Source organism: Uloborus diversus, chromosome 3, assembly GCF_026930045.1.
Source record: "Uloborus diversus isolate 005 chromosome 3, Udiv.v.3.1, whole genome shotgun sequence".
NCBI classification, from domain to species: Eukaryota; Metazoa; Arthropoda; class Arachnida; order Araneae; family Uloboridae; genus Uloborus; species Uloborus diversus.
In genome coordinates, this window is record NC_072733.1 from 142,318,587 (window position 1) to 142,346,238 (window position 27,652).

The 27,652-nt window shown below is 33.8% G+C and overlaps 1 protein-coding gene across 1 annotated transcript in view; it reads left to right on the forward strand.

The window, feature by feature from the left end:
• The window catches only part of LOC129218968 (uncharacterized), a 245,497-nt gene that overhangs the window by 40,316 nt on the left and 177,529 nt on the right, over positions 1-27,652 (forward strand). Inside the window, exon 4 of the mRNA XM_054853288.1 lies at positions 14,354-15,245. Coding sequence (XP_054709263.1) covers positions 14,354-15,245 — 892 coding nt within the window. The remainder of the gene's footprint in view (positions 1-14,353; positions 15,246-27,652) is intronic.

The window sequence follows — 27,652 nt, forward strand, 5'->3', positions numbered from 1 at the left end:
TTGAAAACCACTGTTCCTCCTCTTAATTTAAGAAAACTTTTAATTGGATGAAAGATGTTCACTTAAAAGTTTTACTGATATCCCTTTCCAAAAATTGGCAAGTAGGCAGTTTAAATTGTACAGTAACTGTCAATAAAAAGACATTGTTTTCAAATAATATAACTGCTTACTATCAAATTTTAAAGTTTCATAACATGTTCTAATCACAAGATCGAAAAAAAAAAAAATAATAATAATAATAAAAATATTTTATGTCAAGCTCATTCTTGTTATATAGTGAGTTGAAGTTTCATACAGAATATGATGATGATATTTGCTGGTATCCAAATAAGATACTCTTTAGTACTTAACGTGTGTCCTATCATTTCCCTTTTGGGCTTAAGGTATCCAATTTGTTCCTACGTGATTGAGGAATGCCCACTAATGAAATTGTACCAGAAGGTTTAAGATGATTCACAGATGGCAGGCCGAGGAGTCAGTCACCTTTCTCACCTTTAGTCACCTTTTGAAAATTTGGTTACTTTTAGTCACCTTTTGCAACTTTTGTCACCTTTCTCACCTTTCTTGAAATGCGTCTTAGGATTTTTTTTTTAATAATTAAATCTTTGAAAAGTATCTGAATGATAGCTTTAACAGTGAAATTTATTAAAAAATAGCCTTAAATATGCCCCCCCCCCACCTTGTTGTTGTTTAAGAAAAATAGCTATGCTACCGGGAAATCAGGGAATCTTTTTTATTGCTTGCAACTGCACCCTATGAGCAGAACCAGTCTTTCTATCCCTTCTACAGATGGACTTGCTCCTTATTTTCGGGAATGTATGTTAAAGGAAGCATGTTTATCCTATTAAACTTTGAGCTTTGATGAAACTACCAATGTCAAAGACAAAAAAGAACTGCAACGAACAATAAAATATTGGTCTGAAAGCCAATGTTGCATCACAACAAGGCATCTCAAAACTTTCTTCTTGGGCAAGGCAGTTGGTGAAATTTCGATTGAGACGCTATCAAGCACTTACCGAAAGTAATTATCCATGAACAAATGTCTCATGCTTTCCTTTGGATGGTCCTTATGTTAATAAAAAGGTTTTTAGGCTGTTTGACACTATTATCCTTGAGACACAAGAAAAAAGCCTAATAAATATTGGTACTTGCAGTATTCATACAATGCATAATGCGTATGTCAAAGCATTGCAGTATTTAGGTGAAGAAGCATCTGAACTTCTTCTTAGTACTTATAGCTATTTTGATGGTTGGCCTTCCCGTTAGGAGGACTTCGAAGAAGTGCAAGCTCAACTAAATACACCTCATCGCAAGTTCCTGAAACACAACTACCCATTGGCTTACCCTTGGACTTGCAGCAAACAGACTACTGGAACAGTGGGATGCTCTTCAGTATTATTTTTTAAAACATGTGCTTTAAAAAAGAATTCAGCTATGCAATGCAGGTCATATAAAGCTGTTGCGAATATTTTAAAAAGACCTTCTATAAAAGCTGAGCTGCATTTTATCTTTCCATCTGCTGATTTGTTTATGCAGTTCACGAAACGCTTTCAATGCCAAGCACCTATGATACATAAATTGTACCAAGAAATAGAGACCATTGTTCAGACTTTTATGGCTCGGATTATAAAAGCCTTTGTCATAAAGTATTTTGATTTTTTAAATGTAGACACGGATAAACTGTTTGCAGTTGGTAACAGACTACCTCTTGGAAGATCTTGTTGTTAGTGGAGAGGTGACAGATGAACTGTCAAAACTGAAAGAAAATGAAAAGGTTATGTTTTTAAGAGCTGTTAAAAAGCATTGTGTGACTACATGCAAGTATGTAATGGAAAAAAGTTGCATATCAAACGGGTTACTGAAAAGTTTTAAATTTTTGAATCCAAAAGAGAGAAGTAAATCTAGAAGCTGTAAGGATTTGATAAAGGTTGCCAAAATCATGCCTTTTAATGTTCCACTCGATAAGTTGCAAGATGAATGGAAACTTTTGCAGCTGGAAAAAGATGATGAAGCATCCGAAAACAAAACCATTGATATCTACTGGCAGCAGCACATTTCAAAAAAGGACTCAACTTCCAATAATCTAATGTTTCTAAGGTGATAAAAGCTTCACTTCAGGGTTGGGTTTTGGACTGTCCAAAACTGGTTTAGGACAGGACAAGTGGTTTTTACCGTCTAAAACTGTCCAAAAGTGTCTGAAACTGCCTTAAACTGTCCAAAACTATGTTAAAGTTAAAGGGGTGTAATCTAATCAATTCGTTTTCACTGCAGTATTCATGATGCATAAATAAAGATATTAATGAGGTTTAATTAATCAGTATTTGATAATATTTTTCTTCAAAATGTTCATTTAAAAAACATTTTACTTAAAAAAAATTGCCAATAACTTTTTCAAAAACTTATTTAACAGTTGGTAGAGTTTTGGAAGGAAATTCACAACACTACCAAGACAACTAATTTCAGTTCCATTCATAACGCAAAGGAATATTATTAAATGTACAATATTTATTTGCAAGAAAAAAGCTAAATTTTTAAAATGGTTTTTGCAAATAAGTTTTACATGATTTTTTAACAAAAATCATTTTTTAAATCTTAGATTAAAGAACAAGAAATTGATGATTAAACACTTATATTATAAAACTTGTGCTATTCTTTTTTTAGTTTACGTTTTTAATATACATTCTGTAACTAAAAAAAATTGTAATTTATTGCATTTAAGTCAATTATTGCACTATATTTTGAACACTTTCTTTTGCACACATGCATAAATGTAAAAAAGTTTAGTTTATGCAAAAAAAAAAAAAAACTCCTGCATACAAATTGAAATTTTTAATGAAGAATTTAATTCCTACTTAACTAGATTAAAATCAGCTGCATAAATAAGTTACATATATATTTATACCTGAATGTTCACATTGAATAAATATATTAAATAGTCAATAAAATAATTTTGACACTTTTTGTTCTGTTTTTGATATTTTCTCACAAAATAGTTTTGGACATTTTCGGTCACAAGGCTTTTGAACAGGATGGTAAAAACCTTGCCAACCCTGCTTTCATTTGCACACATGCATAAACATAGGGAAATTTCGTTCCTATTATCAAAAATAAATAAACGTATGCATAAAAATTGAAATTTTTATCAAGAATTCAATTCCTATGTAACTAGATTAAAATCAGCTGCATAAGTAAGTTGAAGGTTCTCATTGAATAAATGTTCAATATAAAACATTACTTTGATACATTTTATTCTGTTTTTTGATGTTTTCTCACACAATACTATTTTTTTTGAATATAGTTTTGGACAGTTTTGGACACTAGGGTTTTGGACAGGACGGTAAAAACCAGGGTTTTTACCATGGTTTTTACCGTAGTGTCCAAAACCTTGCCAACCCTGCTTCACTTGCATTATCACATGGTAATGCTGACATTAAAAGACTATTTTCTATTTCAAAGCACCTTTTTGGTGAAAATAAGACAACAAGGACTGAAAGATTTTTAAACAGCATACTTATAGTTAAAGACGCTGTAAAAAGAATATCCTCATTTGCTTTCTTTACCAATTGGTCCAGAAATAATTAAATGTGCACAACAAGCACACGTAAATTACTCAACATACATGGATGAATGTGAAAGGAAAAAGGATTTGGAATTGAAACAGAAGCAAAAAGAAGAGCAAAAAAGAAAGGATTGTGAAGAATAAACTAAGAAAATGGAAAAAATTTAAACATATATTGAAAGTGAAACTGTAGAAATCTTTACAAAAAGCATATAGGGCTATTTTGGTAAAAGTCAGTAAAAAGGGATAATCCTTTTTTGTTTTTTGAGTTCTTAACAAATTGCTTTTGGTCACCTTTTAGTTACTTTTTTGTCACCTTTTAGTCACCTTTGTTTTCAAATTTGTCACCTTTCTCGCTTTTTTCAAAGGCCATCAGCAGTCCTCGGCCTGAGATGGTTTTTTACCACCTAAAAGTTCAAATGGAGTTATATTCTGATTTGTATGGCACACCCTGTTCAAAGTATATGCAAAATATAACATTGCATCAGGCCAAAATTGTTTTGGTAAACCACTTTCTAGTAATAAAACACTAGTACAATCAGCAACATTTCTCTTATAATTTTCTGCTTAACCATTTTATTCTGGTGCAATTAGTCAGTTTATGTTTGATTGATACCGTGCTTTTTGCAAAAAATATCCAAATTGCGATTTACAATTTTTTTTCCATTATCTGTCTGTACTTGTTAAATCAATATGCAACAATAAAAAAAAAAGAAATTGTGAAAAATGAAAATTAAAACATATTTCCTGAAATAAAACGTCACTTAAATATCAGTCTATAACAGGGCTCTCAAAATGGGTGCCGTAGGAAGAGGTGAGGGGTGCCATGAAGTCAACATGGTATCAATATGTGTATGTAAGGTGAGTGCGCCAAATAATGCCCGGTTGATCAGTAAGGTAATCTTCCTTTTTTTGATACAGTATAACAAAAATTCACTATATCCTCTTTCATTGTCATCAAAATGCCTAACTGGTGATAAAGCGTTATCAACAAAACATTTTTAACTACCGGGCAACAGTGCAACATTGTAGCAAAGTTGTTGCAGAAGAGTGATGTCAAAACCAATTGAACTTATTTTACAGTATTTTTTGTTTCTTTATGGTTCTCTAAATTTTAACTGGAATAAAAAGGTTGCATACTGCTCTTGAAGCCTAAATTTTGTAGTTGTTGAATTCAAAATGAAGTGTGCCGTCACCCCCCCCCCCCCCCCCCCCCGAGATTTGATAACTAAGATTGTAGTAAGAGGACCATGGTTCGCTTAATTAACACTCCACCATCCTTATAATATAACACCAGAGTATTTAGGAGGAGGATACAATCCTATGCTGCACATATGTGCACAAATTTAAGTAAGCACAGTAACCACTTATAAGTTAACATAATAGAGATGGACTAGGTTGCCGTGGGAAACTTCTAAATCTTGAAAGGGTGCCTCGGGTTGAAAAAGTTTGAGAACCCCTGGTCTGTAACATCTTTTAAAAGCTCTTTGTTTTTTTAGCATGGCCTTAGAATAAACTAGTTTCCTAAGGGTAATAATTGACAAACGGTATCGGATTTTTAATTCTACAAAAGAAAAATTGGAGAAATATTTTTCTATTGCAGCTTTATTTTCAGGATGCATTTGCAGAGCTGTAACTAGTGTGCAGAAATCTGCATACTGCACTTGACTTCGAACCCACAGAGGTAACTTCTTACTGATAGTTGATAAATGGCTTTTCCATCGTCTGTCGCATGAGCTAATGTTGCTCAGAAGTGGGGTTAATATTAAATGCATCTATCAAACTAGAGATATACAGAGTTTTTTCCCCCTTTCAAATCTATCCATTTTCTCAATAAAAGATAAAACTGCATTATTTCTTTAGAGAGGAATAAAGTTAACATTTTCCTATATTATTCAACTATTGTCTGTTTTTCAGCAGTTGGCACTTAGCTCCTCCCCCCAACACGTGGTATTGGTTTCGTTATCGCACTGGAAGAAGACGAGTGTTCTACAATTTTCTGAAAGATCTCCTCCCACCTTCCCTCTCGAAAAAAAAATGTCTGATACAAAGACAATTGTTTTTGGTTAATTTATCATTGATTTTGCAAAGGAAATCCTAAACTTTCTGTTTTTCACACTAACTAAACATAAACGGACACCCCCCCTCCCTGTTTTTTAATTTTTATGATTGACAATGATTAGCTTGCAGATACTTTTGAGTTGCGTGTGCAGATACTTTATATTTTTATCTGCCTCTGCATCTGCCCAGCACCCCAGAGCCCTTGGTCAGGAAAACTGAGATGGGCACAATAGGCCTTGGGCCCTCCCCCCCCCCCCCCATGGACTGTCGTGCCACTGTGTTTCATTTGGTTTTAGTTCGTACAGTTATCACTGTTAAAAAATTTCTCCTATTCCCTCCAAGCTATGTTAACAAACTGAGAAAATTAATCCTTAAAGTGTCAACGCTGGTAGTCTAATCTTACTCTCTTTTCTGAACAGTTTTAGTTTACTTGGCATTTTGTGTTTTTTTGGAAGGAGGGGAACATTTCCCCAGTACTCCATGGATCCGCTTCCACTACTGTCAAATCACTTTTCATGGAGCCTTTCGTCAAGTTCTGAAAAAGATTTTTTTTCCTGTACTCTTGTTTTCTGAGCAGTTTTAGGATCACTTCGGATTTTTTTTTTGAGGGGAGAAGGGGGGGGGGACATTCCTCAGTTCCCCTCCTTAGATCTGCTTTTGCTATTCTCTCCTTGCTTTTCCTTGCGCCCTTCTTCTAGTTCAAGTTCCATAAAGCAGAAGAAATTTGTGGTACTCTGTTGTGAAAAGTTTTAGGTATGCATGAAATTTTAGGGAGGAGTTGAAAATTCCTCCAGTTCCCCTCCATGGTTCCGCCTCTGCTATTGTATGATCGCTTTTCCTGGAGCCCTTCTTCAAGTTCAAGTTCTATAAAACAGAATTTTCCCGCTCTTTGTTCTAAAACTTTTCGGGTACACATGAGAGTTTGGGAGGAAAAAAACATTCTTTCAGTCCCCCTCCATGGATCTGCTTTTGCTATCTTCTAATTGCTTTCTCCAGAGCTTCTCCTCAAGTTCAAATTCTATAAAACAGAAGATATTTCCTGTGCTCTGTTGTGAGTACAGAAGGGGGGACATTTCGCCAGTTCCCTTCCGTTGATCCGCTTCTAAAAAACAAAAAAAATTCCTATTCTGTTTCATGAAGAGTTTAAGATGCACTTGAGGTTTTTTTAAGAGGGGGGGGGGGCAATTCCGCAGTTCTTTATTTGGATCCACTTTTGCAATTCTCTCCTCGCTTTTCCTGGTGCCTTTCTTTAAGTTCAAGTTTCAAAAAATGGTAGAAATATCCTGTATTCTGTTATGAAAAATTTTAGGTACTCTTGGGATTTGGTGGGGGGGGGGGGGACGTTCCCCCTCTGTAGATCCGTGCCTGCATGGAAAGAAGCGTACAAGTTACCATTTACAAAGTTCAGTCATTAGTCAGGCTGAAAATGTTATTAATCTGGGTTTCTTAGTAAATCAAGATTTAGTAAGGTTGAGTTTATATTCAACAGTGCAGCAATGCAAGTAACAAAGCCAACAGAATGCTTGGGTTTATCAATAGATCTATTTCAAACAAATCTAAGAAGATTCTTCTGCTTTCATATAGTAGTTTAGTAACACCTTATTTGGAGTATGCTGTTCAGTTTTGATCTCCTTATCTCAGAAAAGATATTTCTGTATTGGAAAGGGTTCAAAGAAGTGTAACTGTACTAGAAAGAGGACTTTCAGATTTTATAAGACTTTATAGGCTTAATATGTATGGCCTAGAGCAAAGGAGAGTCGGAGGGGACATGATTCAATCGTTTAAATTTATCAAAATGAAAAATGTGGATGGGTTAAATTTTTGCATGGAAAGCAGTTGGAGGAGTCATTGTTTTAAGTTATTCAAAACTCAGGCGAACCTGGGAATTAGGAAAAATTACTACTTTATAACTGTCATGGAACACTTGGAACAGCTTACCGGAAGAAGCGTTAATGAGCAAGGGGGTGGATAGCTTTAAGAGGGCCATTGATCTTCATTGAGAACTAATAAACTGATTAGGACCAGCCTAGCTGGGCCCAGAGCCTGTAGCTGTTTGACACATTTGTATTGTATTATTTGTATTTGCTGTTTTTATATTTTTGATACTGCTAATGCATGTGTAAGTTATTCTGAAAGTTTTAATGAAGAAAGCTTGTGATATGATGAAAATAGCTAAAAGTAGGAAATGTTTGCTTAAACTATGTCCCAAACAAAACCTCTCTTTGTGAAGCAAAAACATCTTTTTAAGAATAGATGTCTCAAAAAGAGTTGAATTTAAAGATATTGAAATAAATTTCCAACAAATTCATGTGCTAAAAGTTGGAATGCTTTTAAAATGATTTTTTGCAGTATGCAAAGACTGCATTAATGTATTATTGGATCCCATAAAACAAAATGGGAATTTTTAGAACATGCATTTTTTTTTTTTTTTGTCCCCTTTCACTATTTTTTTTTTTTTTTTAAATTAAGTGGCTTGCTGTGCAGAGAGCAAATTGATGACTTATGGGCCGCAAGTTGTACATTCCTTGCAGTGCTTAAACTGAATTCAAAATTTCTTTCACAAAAAAGCTAAAATTAGAAAAAAAGCTTTAGCGAAATGCTAAACCATGTTGACGGTTAGTGAATACATTGACATATCTTTCTAAATGCATCAATGTGTTTCTTCTAACAATAGAAGTCCAATTTGCCCAATAACATTAATTAGCTGGCCATAATGCCCATTAAAACTAAGTACTGTTGAACTTCATTGAGGCAGTGAGAAGCAAAGGGATGCGAATGGGCATTTTCAAGTTTTGAATAAAACATGTTTATAAGGTCCTAGGTAGACTTTCATTGAATTTTTTTCTAAATCCTGCTATACAGCAGCACCTACCAGGGTTACTAGTACTATCTCTTGCTCCTCGACAGAGGAGAGGTTCATCTACCATTTTTGCTGGTTATGTCCAAATTTTTAATTTTGCCACTTACAAACTTCCCTTTGCTTTTCCCTGCCTCAATTGTAGTTTCAACGTTTTATTAGCTGAGATTTATAGTATGATTAAGCTGAATATCACTGTGCTAGTTTAATCTCTAGGACCATGTCTTTTTTTTTTTTTAATTCTTTATTTTTGTATTTTATGTGAGCAAAAACGTGAAAATGACTTGCTTTATTTTTGTAATTTAAATAGTATTTTCTCATTTTGCGAAAAATGCAACTGTAGCAAAACCCCTGCTAACCTGTAACATTAAAAGTCTTTAACAAGATGAGTAAGAATGCATGATGCTTACCATTTTCAAATAAATTGCTTTAAATAATAATAAGTATTAAATGATGCTCTGGTTAAATGCATGACTTATTCATTAAAAGTACTTGTAAAACTTGCAGACAGATTAAATCTGTCTGTAAGTTTTGCTAGTAATTTAATCAATGCAAGTAATTTAATCAAACTTTTGCAAGTTTTCATAATCTGATTACGGTATCCTATGAGTTTGTTGCAGACAGCTACAAAACGTTTTGCGACTGGGCTAGATAAGATAGACAAATGTGACAACCAACAACAGGCTCTTGGCCCAGTTAGGCTAGTCCTAGTCAATATATTAGTCCTCAATGAAGATCAATGGCCCTCTTAAAGCTATCCACCCCCTTGCTCATTACCACATCTTCCAGTAAACTGTCCCACGACCCTACTAAAGTAGTAGTTTTTCCTGATTTCCAGGTTAGTGTGAGAGTTGAATAGCTTGTAACAATGACTCCTCGTCCTGCTTTCCATGCAAAAGTTTAATCCATTAACATCTTTCATTTTGATAAATTTAAACGAGTGAATCATGTCCCCTCTGATTCTCCTTTGCTGTAGGCTATACCAGAGTCAGATAAAAATATAAAGTATCTGCGCATGCAACTCAAAAGTATCTGCAAGCTACTCATTGTCTATCACGTAAAAAAATGGGGGGGGGGGGATAATTGTCCGACTTCCAAAAAAAACAACAACATTTTTCTCCTTAGAAATAAATACTTGCAGGTATATGCTTTTGAGGTTATAAGGAACTAATTTCATGCCAATTATGTGAGCCTATGGATGCTCACATGGTACTATCATGGCTATGAATACTATCTTGTAATAATTTTTACAATCTAAATAAATAATATCAATATCAACAAATTGCTCTTCAGTTGATATAATCCTTATCTTTTATTTAAGAACTTTTACGATTATTGGGTGACGTGCAACTCCTCGACGAATGTATCCGCACGTCAGCGGATGTATCCGCGCACGGCGTGCGTGCGTGCGTCTACATTATCTAGCTCTGGGCTATACATATTAAGCCTATTAAGTCTAGTATCATAATCTAAATTTGAAAGTCCCCTTGCTAGTCTAGTTACCCTTCTTTGAACCCTTTCTAATACACAAATATCTTTCCTCAGATATGGCAACCAAAACTGCACATTAGGATGGAGTGAAAAAAATGAAATTGAGAAATGCATTTAGCCTGTATGTGGAAAACCTGCCTCTTACCAAGCCTATTTATCATACAAAATTTTAGCTAAATCAAACAATATCTTTAGCTGTCCATTTGAGGGTCAATTTTAAGTATTCAGCCTCATTTTTCACCCAACTCACAAAAATGAGATGATAAAATATAATTATCTCCCATTTGAATCTACGAATGGTTGAAATTAAACCATGGAGAAATAAATAATGTATAGTTAGTTGAATGACCTAGGTAATTGTGAAATGGCCTTCAAATGTGCATCAAGAGCGCGCATCGCATATGCTGTCTCAGCTCTGGTTTGTCCTTTCTTTGCGTTCACCGCTATCAACTGGGTTCTTTGTTCTAGTTTGTTATCTTATTTAAAATGTTCCATTTAGTTTAAATTATTTCAAACTATTTAGTTATAACTTGAAATGTAAATGAAGAGGCTGCTTTTACATATAAACAGTTTGAAAAAAAAACACAGTTACAAGTCAAGATTTTTGCTCACCAAAGTAAATAAAATAAGCATCAATTTTTATAAGTGCAGCTGAATTCCATTGAAATTTATTGAAATAATCTTGAATTCTTAAACATAGTTATCGAGTTTAGCCCTTTTCTCCCTCTAGAGCTCTAGAAGGCTCAACTCTCACGCGTTTTCTATTGTTGGCCAGAATTGACCAATATAATGCTTTCTTGGCGTTTATTCTGCTCCATTCTATACGTTATTCTATTACACTGTAAAAGTGTTCACTTCCAATAATACACGATGAATTAGGTCTAATATAATAGAGTATAACATATTCTGTTGAATCTTTCACGTTCTCTGATGGGCAGTTTCTTGAAATATGTGACCGAAAAGTTCTATTAGCTGTCGTTAACCTTCTGCAATGACTATATTCTTTCTTAACTTTGAATTATTACTTCAAATGTAAATGAAGACATTGTTTTTACGTGAAAATAACTTAAAAGGAAGAAAAACAATTTCGGTAATTTTTTCCATTTATTATTTTTTAAATTAAATATCTGAAATATTTCATCTTTTTATTGCTTATGAGATTAATTACTAACGTTTATGCCCTACTAACTGCCTTATTCCGGGCCGATGTGATGCTTTTTATTGACATCCAAGCAGTTTCAGAAATTGTTTGTATCCAAGACCATATGTTTGTTCATGTGTGTGTGTTGGGGGGGGGGGGAGATTCAGCATGAATTTTCAGCATGAATTCCTTTCCCTAATGTGGTATTCTGTACCTGCCCCTGTCCAATAGATCAGCCTCAATTGTTATAAATGTTGCTTTAAAAGATATGGGAACAATTACCAAAGAAGATTAAGTCAAGGTAGTCGATCATAGCAAAATCAGAAGGTAAAGAAGAAAAAAAAACATTGACTTGAAAAGAAAAATGAAGAATAACACTCTTCAGCAGAATATGATGTACTTTGACAGTCGAAGAGGCAATACTTTGATTCAAATTAAGAACTGAAAAAATAAAGCTAGGAAGACAACATAAGACCAAGTTGTTTTACTCTTAGAACCTGGATCAAAGTGTGATGTACTTGACCTTCTTGTGTCTGGTAGCTCTCATAAGATTGAGATAAGCATACCAGCATTTTGAAAGAAAAATATTGATATTTCTAAGTTATGCTCTATGGATTAAGTGCAAACAGTGATCAATACATGTTTTTTGAAAATGGAGTTATAAGGAAAATTGAGATTTACATTGGACGTTAATTGCAGTGGTGTATTTGTTAGTTACATACAAATGAATTACCATTATGCCAAATACTATAACATTAGGGTGGAAAAACAGCTGAGCCAAGGGGATATTGTTTAGAAATTGGGGACTAACTAGAATAATGTGAAAAGATGGCTGTGGTAAACTTTGCACAGATCAATGGTATGGCTACGAAATATGGAATATAATTTCAAATGGAAATACTTCAATCAGTTTGTTAAGAAAGAATACAGTCATTGCAGAAGGCTAATGACAGCTAATACAGGGTAGCAACAGATCAGGGAGATCAGGGAAAAGTCAGGGAACTTTACTGATCAGGGAAATATCAGAGAATTTCGAAAAAATAATAAAAATTCAGGGAAAATTGATCAAATGAAGATACAAAAATTTTTTTTTGCTTTCCAAAATTAAATACTTTTATTTCCTGTGCATTTTCCGCCAATTATTTGTTTAAAAAAAAATTTAAATTATTGAGGTGCGATTATACACTGACACATGGTTGTGCATTTTTTTCCCTTAAGGTCAAAGTATTGAGTCTTAAATTATTAACCACAGGATAAACTTCCTAAGCTTCTGTGTCTGTAAAGTTGTTTATTTTAGGTAGTTTGAATTTTTCTGTGAGGTGTTGGATGCTACGTAAAATAAACAACTCTGCAGGCAAAGAGGATGCCGCCATTAAAGACTTTGCTCCATTGCCTTTACTCATTGTCTTGAATTAGCTAGCGTACTGTAATCCCAATTTCAAGAAAAAATCTTTTTTTTTTTTAAATTGATACTGCTAAGAGCTTAAAAGGTATTTTACTTGGCATTTTCGATTTAATTGCTAAAATTGAATGTTAAATGAAAATCAACTTTGTTTTTTGCCATTTTATTATTCGCTGTCGCTTTAGATTATACAAAAGGTTTTTTTTTTTTTTCCAAACTTTAAAAGTCCTTTATTTTAAAACCAAGTTATACACTAAAAATTTTGATGTTAATTATTGTTTTTTTTTTACATTTCAATGTTGTTTGTTACAAAAGATTTTTTTTTTTGGACTAATAATGAAATTATTTGAAATAGTTGTGTACATAAGTAAATATTTCTACTATTTTTTAATAGTTAAAATGATGTATTCCATCATTAAAACCTAAATTCTTGATTAGAGAATAGCTCAATATGACTGGTTGTTTAAAGGTTCCAATTTGTATTCATAAATATGTCCATTATTTACGTAAGTAAAACTGCTTTACTTCTATACTTTCACAGTTACTTGTTATTCTCGCAGCAACAATTATGCTGCTTGAAAATTCAGTTCAAAAATATTTCCAAATAAACTTTTTTAGTTTTATCATGATTAGATATGTCTTTAAGAGTGGTTTCAATAATTTTTTGGAATTCTTGTGTTAACTGGTTACTAGTATTTGTTTTAGATTTCCTATAATATTTTTCTCCGTAGATATTTTAATATACTATTTTTACTAAAAAAAAGCTTGTTTTCGAAATATATTTTTAATTAACAGCTTAAAACGTTTTAAACACTGCATTTTATTTAATATGCAATGGTTTTCAGGTAGGGTAAAGGAAAAAACCATTATCCATGGTAATGTAAATCAGGGAAATTCAGTGAACTTAATCAGGGAAAAGTCAGGAAACTTTTTTTTGCCTTTCTTGTCGCCACCCTGATAAACTAAAACTAGACAGTAATAATAAAAAATATATAATAAGAAAACACTTATATATTTGATTAGCAGCAATAAATCTCCCTGCATCACAGGCGTCCTCTAGTGGCCAAATCGACACTAACACTTCAGGAAAGCAATTACAGCAAAAATAAGCCCCCAGAACACTACAATACTAAAATACATGATGAAATACAGCAAAAATACTAAAACTAGACAGTAATAATCAAAAAATATACTAAGAAACCACTTATCTGAGCAACAGCGAAGAGCTCTCTATACAGCACATGTGCCCTCTGGTGGCCCAAAAAAAATCTGTCATATTAGGGTGTCAGAATATCTATAGGTCAAAAAAAGTCTGAATGTTATGAATGGGTAATAAAATTTTCTAATTGATCCTCCATAAGACCTTGTAAATCAGTCTGATGATAATGCATTTTCACCTCCCACCTACACTCAATGTATTTAGGCTATAAGTGCAAAGAAATCAAGCCTAAAATCTCTCTTAATTTTTCTTTTTATAACTATTGCTTCTGTTTTGGATGTGTTCTCATGACATGAAGTTGCTTACATGTCAGAAGCTCTCCAAATATGTAGAACTGCAACTTTATTTATACAAATAATGTAAAAGAGATCACTCTTATAATTGGGTTAGCAGAGGTAAATATATATTTTGTTTATTTCATAATCTGTGTTCTCTTCACATTGTGCTTCCTTTTATGAAGCAATAAGAAATAGTAAATATAACTACTCTTTTCAGTTTCGGAAATTTTCTATGGGGCTCTTATAATTGAATGTTTTAGTATTTTCTGTTACATTGTTTTCTTTTTAGATTTAAATTTATTACTACTTGCATGTAAAATTCTAATAAAATTCATTTATTTTCAGAAGTTTTACAAGCAGCATGTGAGAACAATGATGTTCATTCCAGTGTCATTGAAACTAGTTCAATACCCGCTTCAGAGATTAATGATGAAACCTCCTTGATCAAATCTGATATTAAGAGAAAATGGGAAGAAGAAATTGTTGATCCTCTAGAGTCAAATTCTCACAAGCTAAAGCGGATTAACGATTTGGTGCTGACATCAGAAGTTACCATTGAGCTAGTAGATCCTAAACATGAAAAATGTGATAATGCACCTGTTTCTAATTTGTTGACTGACATTGTGAAATCTGAAACAGAACCAAAATATGACGAATATGCTTTTAGTTTACAACCAGATAACGCACAAATTGATTCAAAAAATTCATTAGAATTCATTAAAATTGAACCAAAATCTGGTACAAATTTATCGAGGGATCTGATACAAATTCATGATATCAAAAATAATATTGAGGAAAGCAAAGCAAATATTTTTTCTGATGGCGGAAAAGATACTATGGCTGAAGATGACTCTCATTTGAAATTGGAAACTGCTCAAGATGTGAAAAGTGAGAAGAGCTGTACAGAAAAAACAATAAAAAATGAGACCAATTTTTGCCTTGCAGAAAATGCTTTAGTAAAATCTGAAGATAGAGAACGGTTTAAGCTCCCTGAATCTGAATCTATGCTAACAGATTCATCAAGTCATACGTCAGATGTTTCTAACAACTTGGTTGGATGCTGTTTATCTGATGATGAAGATAAAATTTCGAATCATGACAATGGGAATGCAAACTGTACAGACAGTTTGGAAAAGAAGAAAGACAAAAAAGAGAAAAAAGAGGAGCTCTCAGACAAATGCCCCAAAAAAGAAGATAAACTCTTAAAAAAGAAGAAATTTGAGCGTTGCAATATAAGGTAACTAATTTTTAGATTTTTAAAAAATTATTGATTAAAATTATTTTAATGTATGGCTGTAAAATATTTTTTAAATTTCACTAGTCAAACCAATATTTAAGTAATTGTCTCCAAATTTGTAATACAGTGACAAATTTTGATTTTTGTTTTGTAAAGCTCAACAAACCTACTGGCCACATGGGACAACTTCACAGGCTAGATGTGACCCAAGTGTTATAGGTCAGACACCGTTGCAAATAATATTAGCTGATGAAAAAAAAAATCTCTTTTTTTTCTTTCAAATAAACTTTTTTTTAAAAGCGTTCTTTTTGATAGGTCTGTATTTCGAAATTCCGAATTTGGGGTCCCATACTCAGGCATCGCAGCGTTCCTATATTTCTGAAAAAGTTCCTATTTTCCTATAATTCCTATATTTTCAGTTTCCGCTTCCTTTTTTTTTTTTTAACTTTTCCCCCGACTTTCTCTATTGCCTTTTCCGCGAGCAACGCGCAGACGCCATTTTATCTTTGCAGGGCTCCCAAATGGTCCGCTTTTCCCGCCAAAGTTCGTTTTTAATGGTAAAGTCCGCTTTAGACCGCTTTTTAACATTTTGATCCGATTTTTATTTAAATATCAGATTTTAAGTTTTTTATTTCGTTAAAAGTTACTGTACACCAGAGTTGGGCAAATTTTAATTGCATGGACAATTAAAGATTAACAATTGATCAATTGTAATTGTGAAAAATTACAATTAACAATTAATTAATTGTTAATTGTAATTTTTTACAATTACAATTGATCAATTGTTAATTGTAATTTTTCACAATTACAATTGATCAATTGTTAATCTACAGTTAACAATTAATTAATTGTTAATTGTAGTTTACTACAGTTAACAATTAATTAATTGTAAATTGTAATTGTAGTTTACTACAATTTTCAATTGTTTTGTGAATTTTAATTAAAACTAACTTTTAAAAAAATTACTGGTTTTGTATCATATATATATTGTACAGGCGACAGGTCTACCTGGGATGTGGACGCTGGGCAGATACCGTATTACTATCTAACTATGTGACTACACATTTTAGCAACAAATAAAAGATCAATGCAAATAAATTATCAGTAACTTTAATGAAACTTATTGAAATCGCAATTACAACAGTAATTAACTTTAATGAAGCATATTAGATAGACAATGACAATTTTTATTTTCTTGTAATAATTTAAGTTACATTTTAATACTACTCTCTTCTCAAACATGCTGTCTGACCATCTGTGACTCTTTGGCAGATTTGTCATTGTAGCGAAAGAAAAAAGGCGTTCATTTGCAGCTGACGACGGTAAAGGTGTGTTGTATTAATAAAAACACTTTTTATCTCAGGATATCTATTGAGCAGTTGCAAATCTTGGCTTTCCTCTGCAAAAAAATGCAGCATCAAAAGTTCTGCTTTAATCATTGGTGCATCAGAGGAGGGGTTTTTTTCTGAGAACGAAATGTCGGAGACAGAGTCAGAATCAAAATTGAAAAATAAGTTGTCTTGATTACTTTTTGTTGTTGCCACAGTTGCTACTACATTGTCACTCATTTCTAAGGAAATGCAGGTCTTGAAAACTTTTAGAACCTTAGTACGATTCGTGGGCTCAAGACAAGTCAACCATTTATTTTTGAATCTTGGGTAAGATAACGCTGCCATAGCCGCATTTTCAGCTTCAAGAGTGGCGACGTCAAACATTTTTTCAAATCTCTTACCCACACTTTCTTTGTATGTTTTGATCAAGGGGCTGCAAAAGGAAAAGTTGTTTTTCTTTTCAATTTTTAGCAATTTTTTTCTCAGCGCAAGAAGGCAAGGCAGAGCTATCCCATAATATGCGTTACTCTCACTCTGCATTATATCGAAGGCTTCTGCCACTGGCGAAGTACACGCCAAATACTCTTTTATGTAATCGAATTCGTTGTCTTTGATAGAATTTTTTATGTTTAATGATCTATGTAAAAGTAAGCTTTTTTCTTTTATGTTGAAAATTTGCTGGAGGGCATCAAACAAACTATTCCATCTGGTCTCACCAGGTCGGCTTAACGTATGTCCCAACACATCCTGCATTATTTCAGCACTCTTGGGTCGTCCTGCAGCCTTCCACAAAACATTACATTTCTTCATAATTGCAGCATGCATTTGCGACAGTGGTGTGTCTTGCTCGCTTAAAAGTTTGTTCGCGTCCGTAGTTGCGCAAAGGCTTAACGTATGTGCACAGCATCGTAAATGAGCAGGAAGGAAATAATTATGCTCAGAATCTTCTAAATTTGATGATTCTTCATCTTCAACATCTGATTCAGAAAAGACTTCTGTCGGCTGAGAGTCAAGCACAACTTCATCTGTAATATTTATATTGGTCAATTTGACACCGAACATTTTGAAAGCCTTTACAAAATTACTGCCATTATCAGTCACCGATGCAACAATTTTATTCGTATTGAGGATGAAATCACCGTTAATTTCTTTAATTATATCTGATAGTCGATCGTAGCTGTGGACACCTTTGAATCGTTGACAAGCTAACGCCACAGAAACTCTGCGTAGATCATTTGTGATCCAGTGTGCTGTAACTCCGATGAAACTTCTTTTTTTACTGGACCAAATATCTATTGTTGTGCACACATAGGGAACTTCCTGTAGTGCCGACTCTATCTTAGCTACTTGCGTTTCGTAGTGTTTTCCTATACGACGTTCTAGTGTACGTCGACTCATTACAGTTAGCCCCATTTCTGATATTTTCAAGTTCATAAACATTTTAGAAAAATATGGATCTTCCACTGCACGTAATGGAATCATAGAATGTATAAAATATTTCAAAATATTTTCATCGAATTGTTCTTGTGTAATTGTATTCTCATTTGACTTATTAGTTTTTCCAGTTTTTATTTTAACAATAGTATCATTTTTTTCCCGTACCTCACTTCTCTGCTTTTTTGAATATGTTTTGTACTCTTCGATGCATTCTTGCCCATGTTTTCGCTTCAGGTGACCCAAAAAGTTCAACGTGCAATTATGATAACCTTTAACTTTAGTTAATACATCTCTTGGACATTTCATACAAAGCGCTGCAATTTTATTACCAGTAGACTCTTCGGGCAAGAATTTAAAAAATGTTCCATCAAGTAGGAGAAGTCGCTCAGGCGAAGAAGATGAAGACTCGGCGGTGTCGGTTGGTGGACTTGGTGGCATTGGCGAAGTTATTTCTAATGACTCATTATTGTCCGAAACCCGAAAAGTCACTGACATGTTACTGTCTTCGTCCATTTCGTTTATCGACGCCATTTTATTTTATAACTTTAACTCGCAACAGGGGAGAAGACACGTGCGGTCTCACACAACGCTGAAAAGCTTATCCTACCACCTCTATTTCATTTTCAGTCCGATTGAATGGTTTCTCCCAATAGCTTTTTCTTTTGTGACCTTGAACACCTCCCTTGCTTATCAGCATCTTTTTGTAAGAGCTTCTAGTTTAAATTTCAATTGCATTCTTTAGGCTGTGAGACCTCACCTCCTCATTCCCTTCAGTGCTACAATTTCCCAGGGTTGCCACGCACCAGGAAAACCGGGAAAACCTGGAATTGTCAGGGAAAATGAAAATGGCCGAAAATCAGGGAAATGTCAGGGAAAATGAAAAATTGCATATTTCCGATCGTTCTTAGCGCGGCCCCGCGGTCTATGACGTCAAAAAAAAAAAAAACTTTCAGCCTTGTTTTTTTCGCCGCATTTCCCTTCCCATTCGTTTTGTCATTCCCCTCTTTGTTCTTCCCCCTGCAGTTCTTTTTATCAACTCTCTGCCATTGGCGCATGCGCCATAGCAGTCGGCGGGCTGCGGACATGCGCAGAAGGTACTTCTTTTCTTCCTCGTTTGAGCGGGCTCTGTTTAAACGCTGCTTGTTTACGTCAGCAGTTCTGAAGTTGTTATGATGCACAGCACATTGTTTTGTCTGCGAGTGCGACTGAAGTTTTTAATGAGCTGTAATAATCTTTTCATATTTTATATTATTTCTTTAAATTAATTAATGAAATCGTATTATTCTAAACAATTTTGTTCTGTAAATTGAGTTCATTAGACAATTTTAAACTTAGAAAGTTTCTTTTTTACAGAAGTATCGCTAATCTTTTAGTATTTTGGTAGTGATCTTTAAAGGCTTCCAATGAGCTTCTTTCTTTCAAAATAAAAGTAATCCAATTAAAAAAAAATCTGCACATCAGAGAAGTTTCTGATCAATGCTCAAAATTTAACTTTATGACAAGGTGCCCACAGGAGTGATTATGGCGCCATCAAAAAAAAATTTTTTTTTTGGGGGGGGGGGATTTTTAATTATTTATTTTACTTTATTTTTATTCAAATTATTTACTCATATTACTTTACTTTATTATTTTCATCTGTGTGTGTATTTTATTGGGGAGCGAGCACACTTTTCTTTCAAAAGAATAATAATTAAAAATAAATAAATAGGTAAAAAAATAAATGAAAAAAGAGGGTTAAAAATAAAAAAAGCGCTAAGGCGTTCAGAAATATTGGGGGGGGGGTGCCATTGAACTTTGGGGGGGGGGGAGCACCCCTGTTTTATGAGCAACCAACAGGGGAAATATGTGAAGCTAAAAGATGCATGAATTTTTTACAGGCCAAAGTCTAAAAGCGCTTTGAGTTCAATGGATTGGAGGGGTAGAAGGTAATAATTGAAAAAGTTTAGGTTTCATAAGATTTTAGTTCAGATTATTTTAGCAATTAACTTTATTTTTGTGATACAGTTGTCACAATTGTTAATTTTGCAGTTCTTTCACTTGATGTAAGGCAGTGGCTCCTCGCTATTGAAAATTAGATATGCTACATTTGCATTAATTGTTTATTACAGTGATTTGCTTCACTTGTATTAGTACATTAGGGTAGTTCAAAAATACACTTTTAAAAAAAGTTTTATCCTAGAAAACAGGACACCACTCAATGTTTTTAGACTTGTGGATAATAAAATACTGGAAGAATTTTAACTTCCTATTCCAACTGAAAGAGGGTGCTCGACCCCCTCCCTCAAACTTCATAACTATGAGGAGCGGGTTAAAAAAATACATTGAACTGAAAAAACAATGTTACATACTATAATCTACACGAGTTATATGCATATTCATTGCAATAAAATAATTACTTACATAAAAAAAACAGCTGGGGAAATTAAATGTTTCTAAATTTGTGACTTTTTCTATGCTAGAGCTAATGTTAAATTAAGGGGTCATTGAGCACCCTCTTAAAATTTGAGTAAGAAGCTAAAACTTTTACAGCACAATACTATTAATAAGTCTAAAAAAAATAAGGGGTGTCTTGGACTCGAGCTGAGAGAAAAAAAAAAAAAAAAATTGAACCACCCTTAGTACATATTTTTGATTATTTCAGCTTGAGTAAATTAAATTTGGTAACCATTGTTTGTAAAGTTTGAAAATGAGGTAAGTTTTATCAAAATTTGAGATGTATATATTAATGTTGCAAAATGAAGGTGGAGATCGATAACCTGGAATTTTTCTCAAAACCACCTGGAAAACCTGGAAATGTCATGGAATTTCATTCTTGAACTTCTGTGGCAACCCTGTTTCCGGCAGTGGTAAACATGACTTTTAACGTTGGGATGCGGAATAGATGCAAAATTTTCTAGATGAGGTTGAGAGTTGTTCGAAACGTTCGCACAAAAATTGCGCAATGAATGTTCTAAGGACATTTAGGCCGAATGTTTTCCGGAAATACGACGCTATACACTACAAGTTAAGATGCTGTCAAAATTTTCCCTTAATGTGATATAATCAATTGTTGTTGCCGTGAGCCAGTTAAGGTGGCAATTTTGGATGCGCTGCTTCACTTTTTCAAAGTCCGACTTCCATAGTACACACATGCAGGGCCTAATTACGTAAAAGGAATTTTCAGAGGCCCTAACATGACTGAAAATATATGCTTAACAATACCAGCATTTGTGTTTAGCAGCAGTTTTAAAGAGATTGCTAACATCAGAGCTTGCCAAATAAAAATCTTTGGAAGAACTATATAATTAAAAAAGATATATATTTAATTTCATACATTTAAAGACACATTTAATAAAATGTGGTCACAAGTTAAATTTTCAAATGTGGGATTTGGTTCAACTCTGTTTCAATGTATATTTATGCCACTTAGTTTCTTTTGTGAAGTGTTAAATTTGATTCAATTTCTTACTGCCCTTATTCGGCGAGAATTGCAGTACAACAACTGGGGGGGGGGGGCAAATGAGACCGAGCTCCCCCTAATTTCAAAGGTTAATCGGGCCCTGCATACATGCCATAAGGACCTGTTTATAGGGTAGACAACCATTTACAGCACAGAAACACATTCACACAAAGAAAGGACAAGGACAAGAGAGAGAAAGTACATGCATGCCCAAAACGAGATTCAAACCCGGGGCTTCCCAGTCGCAGTCAGACTCCTTTGACCACTAGACAGGACATGCGACGATAATATCAGTTTTCTAGAATTAAAATGTTCTGTATACATTAAATACCTAAAATAAAATAGTTAATATACAATAGGTTCGGCTTTATTACGAGCAATAAATTATTTACTGCAGCATATGACTTTTCTGAAAAAATCTTATGGCTCCAGCAAAATTTCCTCCAAAAAGGTATAATTCAATTAAAAATTAAATTTTTTTTTCCGTACTAATAAATTCCTAAGAACATCTGACAGAAACTACAGAAATGTTACATGATTTTTAAAAAAATGTAAAACAGAGCGGTCTCTCTGACCTCACGTCCCATGATATGTCCTCCTTTCTTACCTCTTCTGTTACGGTCAAAAACAACGATTTTTACTAACTTAAAACACTTAATTAAAACACAAACATTTACGTGTGGAAAAAGCTTGCCCAGGCGAGACTAGTTCACGCGGCGAGCGAGCAATCAGCACTGAACGAAAATATGAAATTGAATAATATTTGGGACTCTGTACGCTGCACTGTACCTATTGATACATAAAGTTAATTGTTAGTTTTAATTGTTTCATAAAACAATTAAAAAAATCAATTGCAATTATTTTAATTGTGAGAAACGATTAACGTACATTAATTCAATTAAATTAATTGCAAAGTGCAATTAATAGTTTAATTGCAATTAATTTAATTGCAATTACTTTTTTAATCAATTAACTAGGCAATTGAAAAAATAATTGATTAATGCCCAACACTGCTGTACACCCAAACACGCCGCCGCAGCGCGTGTTAAAGCAAGTTCGTACGCCCATGAAAAACTTTGAAAAGTTCTTGAAAAAAAAAATCTTTTTTTTTTTTTTTCAAGTGCTTGAAAATGCATAAAAAGTTTCTTTATTGCTTGAATTCTTTCAAAAATCATTGGATTGTGCTTGTAATTCTTTAAAAAATATTTCATTAGTGCAATTTTCTGAACATTTATATTCGATATGATTTATCGCGAAAAATTGCTTTCGTGTTTGAGGTTTCAATCCTTTTGCATCTTGTTAACATTTTGATGCTTTTTACAATCCAAAGTGATTTTGACATGTGCTTACTTTAGTTTATTTTTCGTTTAATTTCAATAATTAACGAGAGAATTGTTTTTGAAGCCATGGCAACATTGAACTTACTCGGACTTCGTGGAAAAATGCTTCTCGCTTTTGAAATTTCAATCCTTTTGCATCTTGTAAATATTTTGATGTGTTCCACAATTGGAAGTTATTTTCACATATGCTACTTTAGTTTAGCTTATTGTTCGTTTAATTTCTATAACTAACGAAGGAAATATTTTGAAAACCATAACAACATTGAGCTTATTCGGATTTCGCGGAAAATTGCTTCTCGCGTTTGAAATTTCAATCTTTTTGCATCTTGTTAACATTTTGATGTGTTCCGCAATTGGAAGTTATTTTGACATATGCTACCTTAGTTGAGCGTTTTTTTTTTTTCCGTTTAATTTCAATAATTATCGAAGGAAATATTTTGGAAACCATAACAACATTGAGCTTATTCAGACTTCGCGGAAAAATGCTTCTCGCGTTTGAAATTTCAATCCTTTTGCATCTTGTGAACATTTTGATGTTTTTGACAATTGGAAGTTATTTTGACATATTCTACTATAGATTAGCTTATTTTTCGTTTAATTTCAATAATTAACGAAGGAATCATTTCGGAAGCCATGGCAACATTGAACTTATTCAGACTTCGCAGAAAAATGCTTCGTGCGTTTGAAATTTCAATCCTTTTGCATCTTGTAAATATTTTTATGTGTTCCACAATTGGAAGTTATTTTGACATATACTACCTTAGTTTAGCTTATTTTTCGTTTAATTTCTATAATTAACGAAGGAAAAATTTTCGAAACCATAACAACATTGAGCTTATTCGAACTTCGCGGAAAATTGTATCTCGCGTTTGAAATTTCAATCCTTTTGCATCTTGTGAACATTTTGATTTTTTGAGAATTGGAAGTTATTTTGACATATACTACTATAGATTAGCTTATTTTTCGTTTAATTTCAATAATTAGCGAAGGAATTATTTTGGAAGTCATGGCAACATTGAACTTACTCGTATTTCGCGGAAAAATGCTTCTCGCGTTTGAAATTTCAATCCATTTGCATCTTGTAAATATTTTTATGTGTTCCACAATTGGAAGTTATTTTGACATATACTACCTTAGTTTAGCTTATTTTTCGTTTAATTTCAATAATTAACGAAGGAAAAATTTTGGATATTCGGACTTCGCGGAAAATTGTATCTCGCGTTTGAAATTCCAATCCTTTTGCATCTTGTGAACATTTTGATGTTTTTGACAATTGGAAGGTATTTTGACATATAATAATTTGTTTAGCTTATTTTTCGTTTAATTTCAATAATTAACAAAGGGATTATTTTGGAAGCCATGGCAACATTGAACTTACTCGGACTTCGTGGAAAAATGCTTCTGGCGTTTGAAATTTCAATCCTTTTGCATCTTGTAAACATTTTGATGTTTTTGACAAGTTGGAAGTTTTCGATTTTTCAATTTTACTTTTATATGATAGAGTAACATGTATGAACATCATAGGTGAAAAAAATTTTGCGATACGATAAGTAGTTTTTTTTTAAATTAATTTTTAAAGTTCAAGCTCTTGTGACGTCAAATGGCGTAGGAAGTGACGTCATCCCCTCTTCCGATAGGGGAGAAGCGAAGGTCACGCATTCGACTTCGAAGACGAAACGTAAAAGGCTTATCTCCTCGCATTTAACTCCTCGCGTTTCTGGAACATTAAACCTCTCATCCTCTCGGAAATATTCGAATAAAATCATTGATGTTACACGAGGAAGATTACTTAGATTGTGCTTTAACGAATCCGGTCTCCATATTGTGTTCAAAAGGATTATTGAATTTCTAAAAAATAAAAATATCAGCGCGCTCAAAATGTTCAAATAGCGCTCAAATAGCGAAAACAAGGAATCTTCTGCAGAAGGCTGCCCCTGTGACGTAGGCTCGTGACGTTTCAGAAGCGCGCACTTTTGCGCGTGGATTTTTAAAAATTCATTAAAAATCAATCACGGTGTTTTAAAATTCGGCGATGGTGAATTTTTTAGTTTTGAGGGTCAATTAATATCCAATAGCCAAAATATGAACACTTAATAGGTTGCAACTTCCCTATTGGATGTTATTTTGACATATGCTACTTTAGATTAGCTTATTTCTCATTTAATTTCAATAATTAACAAAGAAATTATTTTGGAAACCAAGGTAATATTGAACTTACTCGGACTTCGCGGAAAATTGCTTTTTGTGTTTGAAATTTCAATCTTTTTGAATCATGTAAATATTAAAATATTTTGCCCAATCGAATGTTATTTTCCCATATGCCACCTTAGATTAGCATGTTTTATGTTTAATTTAATAGAGAATAAATATATTTTATAGAAAACATGCCAACATTGAACTTGGTTCGTGAAAATTTGCTTCTCTAAACTTTCAATCGTGTTGAATCTTATAAATATTTTTATATTTATGGCAATTAAAAGTTATTTTGACATGCTACATCAGATTAACTCGATTTAATTTTTATTTAAATAACTAAAAAATTAATAATTTTTGTGTTGTTTAATTCAAGTTTATTTAGTTTTCCTAACTTAATTTTGATTATTATTTGCTTATTTTCGTTTATTACTGTTTTTTTTGGTGTGGGGGGGGGTGGATATTAAATTTAAACAGTTGAGCACATAACATTTTAAAGTAGCATTTGGATATGAAACAAACTTGAATCATGTAATTTTATGAAGTTGAATTTGTGTATATATTTCGTTGTTATGATGCCTGTAGTTGTTGTCTTGTGCCAGCTAGGCTGGCAATTCGGATTGCGCTGCTTCATTTTTCCAACCGCATCGTCATTTGGTGTGAAGTCAGACTTCCACAGTACACACATGTCACGAGGACCCGTTTATAGAGTAGGCAACCATTCAGAGCATAACAATACATTCACACAAAGAAAGGACAAGAGAGAGAAAGTACGTCCATGCCCCAGCCGGGTTTCGAACCCGGACCTTCCTGTTACAGTCAGACTTTTCAGACCACTAGATAAGGCAGGCGGCATGATGCCTGCTAAGGGGGGGATCTGTCCCCCCCCCCATAAAAGTTCAAAGCACTCATGGCCCTGCAATCATGGAGTAATTTTTTAATGTAAGCTTTATGATTCTTGAAAATAACTTTGAATATGAAAATTGCAAAACTAAGCCTCATGTGATCTGCTTCCCTTTGTGATTGAGCATTTCAGATATTTTTAGGAAAACTTTGAATACAGTAGATCTGTTTGGTGTGTGATAGATTCATATCCATTGTGAAGGGATATAACGCTATTAAGAAGCATTACAAGACAGAAAAACACAAAAATAATTTTAAACTAAAGAAAGATGAAGCACAGCTTCATCTATCCTTCTGTGGGACTACCAGCATCCCTGGTTCAATTCAAAATGTATCATTATTCCTATTTAATTCTAAGGAGGCTGCCTCAAGTGCTGAGCTAAGTGCCTCCCCCCTCCCATCCAAATGTTTGTGTAAATAATATTATTATTCAATGGATAAAAAGATCAGTTGTGCAGAAGGTGATAAAGGAATTGTATCATTAAAAATCTCAGTATTATGGTTAATTAACAAATTATCTTCACGGATTTAGCAGCAGGCAGCTAATTGCCTTTTGGTGCTTCCTTGAGTTTAAATTAATGAGCAAGAGAATGCTCAAGACTAATAACCTCCAAATGAGATGACCTAATTAAATGTATGACTAGAAATGCATGATTAAAAAATAGTTGAAGACAACTTAAAAATAAAAACCAAATTTATTTGGTAAAGAAAACACCGAAGAAGTCTATTTTCTACTCGAAACATTTCCTTTTATCCTACGTGAACTCATTAGCATGCGGACGCCAAATCACCTTCTGATACACGCCAGCATAGCACCTGGCCAATGAGCATCAGGCACGTGCCGATCTGTTACGATGCATCACCGATTAAGTAAAGGTCGTGACGTCATAGATCGGCGACTGCACGTGCGAGATACGTCTTCAGGCATCCGCATTAGAAGAAAGAAAAACATCGTTGAAAATTTCTCGATGATTAGGCAAGTGACTGATATTATGGTGAGATAAGTGGTGAGATGAATTCGTTAATTATTATATAAGGGGCGCTAGGCCAACATAAATGAATGGTCCTCCCAAGGTCCTCTTTTTAATCCTAACTGGTCCTCTTTAGTCCTCTTTTTAATTGAAAATGGTCCTCTTTTACCCTTTTTTAAAGCTAAAATGTGTTTGGAGCCCTGTACCATGTTTCTTCCTGAGTGGAGCAGCGTTCGACTTTAGCTCATCTGCGCAGCTCAATTCTGCGCCCATGAAGCTCCTGCGCAAGTCCTCAAAACTTCACTTTTGAGCTCGGCGTCGATGAACTTGGGCGATCATGATGGGCACATGCGCTGTGTAGGTTTTGACAAGGTCATTCTAGGAAGGGCTCCCCAGTTAACTACCGTTTCAGGTCTCCCCAGGTGCGATTTTTTTTTCGTAACTTTGTGTTTGGCTACGGTTGCAATTATTGCTGCTTGTGGGATAGCTCATCTCAACTTCGATTGTTTTGGTTTTGATTGTGCGGAATGTAGGTGCTGCAGTTCGCGTATCAACTAGACGTTCATTTTAATAATAATGCCTCCGAAGAGGCCGCACAGCCAAGTTTTCAAAAAAGAATACACAAAGCTGTTCCCGATTTTAAAGGAATCGAGGAAGTAGGAAAGACATGCACACTTTGGGGTCGTTCCAGACCCGGATTGGGTTTGCTTTGCGGCCCCTTCACAAATTTACGCATGGTAAAAGCATCCCCATTCACAAATTCCACATCTCAAAAGCAGCTCATTCACAAAAT